Genomic DNA, 6,901 nt, shown 5'->3' on the forward strand with positions numbered 1-6,901 from the left:
TCGGAAAAAATGTGTTAATTAATTAAAGAATTTCCCTAACCTTTGGATTTAATAATAATCTCTAGTTTAAGATGTTTTTGATGATATGATGTTGTTTTAAAAGTCTATTGATTCAGAGCTTGCTAATTAACTTTAGCATTTTATTTTAGAATTAATATATATTTATAAAGAGATTATATGTCTTAGTAATTAAATTAATTAGATTCTCTGTTAAAAATTCTTGACTAATGTTGAATTTATAGGTTATGTAGTACTATTTATATGAATATTGATCATCTACAACCTACTTTGCGCTCATATTTAGGTTTCCTTTAAATTAGATCGCAACCTTTTTTTCACAGAGGCCACAAACAGATGTTAGGCATTGTGTCCCGGGCCACAAAAAAAAAAAAAAAAGATAGAAATTTAGGTTATGATTTCTGTGGTTTTCGCGATCGTTACATATTGAATTAAAAAACCATGAACGGATTCATCAGGTATATTTTAACATTTTTTTTTGTCATTTCCAGACGTTTCAAACACGTTGCAGTGTCCGTGGTCACTAACCGTTGTTTAATTAAAATTATTTAGATGTTAATAAACAAAAAAATTTAAAATTAATGAACTTATTACTGCAATGAAAGACGTATAGATGAACTCCATTTATTGACCTGGTAAAATAATTTAAATATTATAATTTATTAATGGATAAAATTTTATATATTCAAATCCTTTCTCAGTACATAAGTAATAGTAGATAATCGGTCTTGCTAGCTGGATACAGAATTAAAAACTCCCTATAAAACACATCTGAACAGTTGATTTGCCATATTTCCGAATATACTAAAATGACATGTTGCCGTGATACAATCAGACATATGGTGTAAATTAAAAAAGTAAATGAATAAATTGCCGTATATGGCAAATTACCATATCGATAATAAGTGCAGTGTTATTATCGCGATGCGCTAGTGTTGTGTAGGACCTATTTACTCAGCGCACTCTTAATTTTTTTAATGAGCGCGAAATTCAAAATGGTTTAAAATAAAGTTACACCAGATGGGCCAACCAATCTAGAGGTTATGTAGGACTGAGAGGGAGAGAGAAATACTTTATTTATCTATGCTGTCTAAATACATCAGGTTGTTATCTCACACAGCATACTTATCATGGTATAATCAGAAAAAAAGAGATATAATAAACAATTTTTTTTCCCCTACAGTTTCCTTTTACATTCAATTTCGGTCTGTACAACAAATACAAATGTTTCAATTCATTCCTATTTCATTAATGTTCCAATTTCACCCTTTCACAATTTTTTAATTCACCCGATCAACAAATTCGCTCTCCGGAATTCACCCTCCTAGATCCTCTTCAGTGACCCGGTAAACAAATTCAATATTGGAAGGCAATGTGAGATCAGAACATCAATCATAGTCACAGCAGTAGATCAGTTTACCAAAAAAAAAAACAAATAGATACATTTTACGAGAATAAGACTAACACATAGATTAAAAGGAAAATATAATAAAAAACCGGTTAGAGGAAACACTTGAATGGATAAATAAGTTTTAAAAAAACAATAGTACTAATAAAATAAAATAAATATATAAATTTAGATCATATGTGACTTACTTTGCTGATATTTACATTGCCTTTCAATTGGCCTATCTTTATTTTGGTCCTTTTTATTATGAAAAGCGAATGTCATGCCGACATAAGTCAAAAGAACATGCAAGTGTGTAGACACCAATGATTGCTGTTTCCTTTCTTAAATATGCAACAATATAGATCCAGTATGAGATTTGAGATCCGTGGTAAATCATTGGGACAATTTCCTCATACATAGAAATCACGGTATTAAAAACATTTTGCTAGGATACAATAGATGTTTGTTAAGCAGAATTAGGCGGCACGGTAGATAAGTTTGTTTTTTTTCTGATCCCTCTAAAACAGAAAATACAATAAATTAGTGGGTGCTTTATTATGGGAAAAAAGAATAAATCATGTTGAGTATTACCTTTGGTATTTTAAGGTTAACTACAATAATTATCTATTTATTGTGAAATGTCCATTCTGTATGGTCCTACTAGTAAAAAGAATCCGGAGGTGAGGAGTCAGTAGGTAAGTGAATCCGCTTTACCTTGGTGGGCCGTGGGCCATCCTTCCAGGAGCCAATTACTGAAGGGGCTGCCAGAACTTCCTCTTGGCTGTCCTCAATTCTTTCTGCACGTACCTTCTTGTATTGCAAAATGATTTATGGGCTCATAAACTTACTTATGTTTAGGATTTAAATTTATTAGTCTCTAATTGTATTATTGCGAAAAGGTTCATTGTAATACACAGTAGAAGAACGAACAATAGTCGTAAATTAGGATGACGAAGAAATTTTGGAAATCGTGAAGACATTAACAGATTATGTTGAATCTGCAGGGGTTGCAAGGTTTGTACAAGTGTAAAACGAAATGAAGCAACTAACTTAAGTTTCCGCGTGCTTTTTTTGCTCTTTTGACTTTTGTCGACTATTACATTCGATTTGCATTATAAATAGGAACAAAATAAGCTTGGGGCAAAATGAAAGGAAACGTAAAAATCAGCAAACGAGGTTGTGGACGACAAAAATTTATATAAATAGTACTACATAACCTATAAATCCAACATTCGTTCTTGTTAATTTAATTACTTAGACATATAATGTCTTTTTTGAATTGATAGATTTATTTATTGATAGATATTACAATTTGCCACATAGTTGTGGGCAATAGGTAATAGTGATGAATGATCTCATACACACTAAAATTAAAAAAATAAAATTAAATAAAATAAAAAAAAACAAATAAATAAATTAAATAAAAAACAACTCTCTGAAAATATATACAAACAAAAGAATAAACAGGTTGAACATAATCAAACTATCTGTATGAAAAATAAATAAATAAAATAACGATATAATAATACATACAATATTTACACAATCGACCTGAGCATCCCTCTCGCCACATCACTGCTTATAATGTCTTTAGAAATATATATTTCTGCTGTAATAAACCAAAAATAAACTGCTCAAGTTTATTTACAAGATTTTAAACAATGTATTTTTACACCGAATCTATGAAATTTTAAAATAAACAATTTAAAACTAGGGTTTGTCATTGAATCTGAAAGTTAGGGAAATTTTTTAATTTATTAAAACACATACAGCACAAACATTTGTCAGTTTATAGTTCTAAAACAATCCTTACTGGACACAAACGTGTGGAAGCAGCACAAGCGCCCTCTGATTTGTGCTCAAAAATCAACACTCAACGGGTCGGCCACAAATTCAGACCAACTTGTACCAGCCAATCCAAATAACCTATCTACATGTTTGCACATGTGCGAATTTGCCATTGTTTGGCAAACGTGTAGAGGCACCTTGTGGCAACTAAACAGAATAATGTAGTATAATTAACTAGTAGAACCCTATAATTAAATTTAATTACAGAGAAAAAACTTTAACAAAAAACATTTAAAATAAAATGCGTACTACTAATTTTTTTAAATTTATTCAATAATTTCTTTAAATTTTACTGCCTGATTAATGAAGCGTAGGGGTTTTGTTTTAAAAATTTAATATCTCTTTGTGTACACATATTTAAGAGAAAAATCTGAGAGCTATTAAAATATTAAAAGACTTTAAATAAATAATTTATTTTTTAACGTAATGATCAAGGTTCAAAGACTGTAAGGATTATAAATATTTTAATAAGTTGAAGTTGTAAATTTTCCTTTGAAATTTTTGTATTATTTTAATCAATTTCACATTTTCTGTATAAAAAGTTTCGTTGGGGCCAATGCCCCATCATCAGGCATCTGGAATTCATCACAACAATCAAATTTCAATAATGAAAACAAAAAAATTGGTAAACGTACTTCAAACTATTACCACATCTTTTCAATAGCTTGTCAGAAGAACTAATAAATAAATGAACCACAAATAAGACTAAAAAATAAATATTTAACTGGATGCTTCCTGACTTCTATGATTCCCAATCACCAAATGACCATATCTGCCTGTATTTCTTCTTAACTCCACATAATTATTCATTATATAACGATTAGAATTAGCTATATATGTGTGTGCTTAGTTATAGATATTATTTATTTAGATATTACTAGATTTAGATATATTCTTATAAAATTTTTGTATGATTTTATATTATTGTATTAAATCACTAATTTTAATTTTGCAGCATTATTATTCACTTCAAAGTCCTTTCAGTTATTTTTCTTTTTATTATTTTATTTTTTTAAATAATTATTATTTGTTTTCCTTATTTAAGTAATTGTTAATTGAATTATCAGTTTCATCACTAGAGATCAATTCATATTATACTGATCTAGCTTATAACTTATTGTAGCCTCTACATCGCCCTAATATTAAAAATTATAATTAATAAATTTTACTTATGTCTATAATTTGTATATGTTATTTTGGCACCGACCGATAGATGACATCTTGTCAGACCATATTTGATATAATAAAAAAAAATAAATACAAATAAGTAGTTACCTTATTACTGAAATTTTTTGTGGTTAAAAAGCTTCCAATTTGAATGTATTTTATTCTAAATTAACATATTTGTTGCACAACGTTTCGAGACATTTGTCCCACATTTATGCACCTTAAATAAACCTCATAATTAGTCAAAATTTAATTTCACAAAGGAAATCATTTTCTACATGCTTGAAAAAAGAATTGCTTCATACTAGAATTTAAAAAAATATTTCATATATGATTTAACTTAAATTAAAAATAAAATAATATCTATCGTTGTGAAATATGTAGATTTCATTCACATGACTTGTTAAAAACAAGGACAATTTTCGTAAACTTCATTCTTTCTATGGTAAGCTGATAATTACAATAACTGGTAAACTACCTCCATGCTTTTATTTAACTACCTCTATTTTTAAAAAGTTTAAATTTTTATTTATTTCTGTGGTTAAATTTACGGTATTTCTTCGTTCCAAAATTACTATTATTTGGGATAATATATCTGGTCGGCGATGGCCCCGAATCGTTGTATACAACTCATTAAAAAAATTATTTTTAACTTGACAATATATTAAGATCTTTTCTGATTGTTACTCTGTTAATATTCATTGGTTTGTTAGCCTTTAATTTCAATGAGTTAATTGATTAAATTGGTCATAGTAAAAACAAACATCTCTTCTGTAACTAGGTGACCTTTTAGTTCTGAATGTTAATTAATTTTTTTTTTTTGCCGCTGGTTAGTTTTAGGAGTCAATTTAGCGGGATTCTACTGTTAATAGTTACTCAGATAAAGGTTGCCTATTTACTGCCAGTAAAGAGTTCACTGTTGGTTTATGTTACCCTCATAATCCATAAAATTTAACGATGTTGCCCTAAATATTCATAACTAATCATGGGGTCTTATCATAGGCTGTCGAAGAGGTTGGAGCGAGGTACTAGTAAGCGTCCACAGCGCATGCTCGAGCGTTGGGATTGATCGAGTTCGAGAAGGTACGCCGGGGCAGGTTACACGTCTTATCATTTGAGGCAGCTATCACAGATCGGCCTAAGTTATCAGCGGGCAATGTAAGCATGTTGGATACTGTACAACCAAGCGGGATGTCAGCCAACAAGCAAGTTAGTACAATTTTCGTTAAAATTTTCTTCATGGGCATTGGTGGGTGTGGTTGGAGTGTCAACAAGTTAGGGGGCAGAAATTGGGGCGAAGGTTAAACGTAAAGAAAACACAACGAAAATCTACAGAAAGAAAAATATCAGAATAAAACGAACTTCTGTTACTTTTTTAGGCCATGTTTATAAATTGGTTCACATCATAGGAGTTACCCCGGTGACTGCTAAAAATAACATTACCTCCTGAAATTGGAAATTAAATTAATCAAATAATTTTCCAGTATTATATCCTTTATTTTAAATCACGATATCCTAAATTAATAATCCCTGTTTCATTCCTAATTTGTGATTATTTATTTATTATCCTTTTTAAAATATACACATAATTATGAGCCCATTTCAAACAGTGGACCACGTCTGAGTTGCGTGTTGTTTGATAACACTTTGACAGCTGGTGACAGTAGCATTCACCAAGTTGGCCTACATTGTATCCTCATTGCCCATGCTCTATAATCAAATGGGTCAAAAGGTTAATTAGCTAGAAGTAAAAGAAATATCAATATTTAAAATATTTTAATTCATAAATTTTAATAAATTCACCCTTTTAGATTAACATAAATGTATTTCTCAAATAAATAAACAAAGTATGGAAATTACTGAAAAGGACTGAGTGAAAGGTTAAATTATTCATTATATTACCATTTTGACACTATAAAGATATACTGTTAATTAAGAAAATTTTAATCTGTTTCTTTGGATAATGAGGATCTAGATAGATAGGAGTGTTTATTAGTATAATTTTTTACTTACTTAATATTATTTGTTGAAAAACGAATTTTTGACAATGTTTATCTGTCGAGGTATTCGTTTAAATATTCAGAATAAAAATAAAAGTACAAGCTATTTAAATCACAGTTTCAAAATATAAAAATGTCTTAATGTAAATTTTTTTGTAACAGTATATTCTATATAAAATTATTTTACCTACTCATTTCTCTATTTAACCCTTATTTTATTTTATAACAAGCGTTAACTAGAGAATATAAATTTTTATAATCTGGGCTGTTAGGAAATTTTAAGTTTACAACAAATTTAGTCGTTGTTTTTTAAAAAACGAAACTCCAAAACAAAACTAAGTAAATTTGTTGGAAACTGTAAATCCTAATGAGGATTTACTAGCTATTTTTCGATTGTAACAACTTGTAAATGGGTATGAAGGCTGAAACTTTAATGAAAATGATGGAATAATATATGTGTATGTAATATTAAAATTAT

At 29.0% G+C, this 6,901-nt stretch overlaps 1 protein-coding gene across 1 annotated transcript in view; it reads left to right on the forward strand.

Annotated features, from left to right (window-relative positions):
• Nucleotides 1-5,500: 5,500 nt before the first annotated feature.
• The window catches only part of Rab26 (RAS oncogene family member Rab26), a gene marked incomplete at its 3' end in the record, with an annotated part of 54,535 nt that continues 53,134 nt past the window's right edge, over nucleotides 5,501-6,901 (forward strand). The window contains exon 1 of the mRNA XM_014429711.3: nucleotides 5,501-5,632. Coding sequence (XP_014285197.1) covers nucleotides 5,588-5,632 — 45 coding nt within the window. The remainder of the gene's footprint in view (nucleotides 5,633-6,901) is intronic.

Source organism: Halyomorpha halys, unplaced genomic scaffold (genome assembly GCF_000696795.3).
Source record: "Halyomorpha halys isolate HHAL.00 unplaced genomic scaffold, Hhal_1.1 Scaffold816.1, whole genome shotgun sequence".
Lineage (NCBI taxonomy): Eukaryota > Metazoa > Arthropoda > Insecta > Hemiptera > Pentatomidae > Halyomorpha > Halyomorpha halys.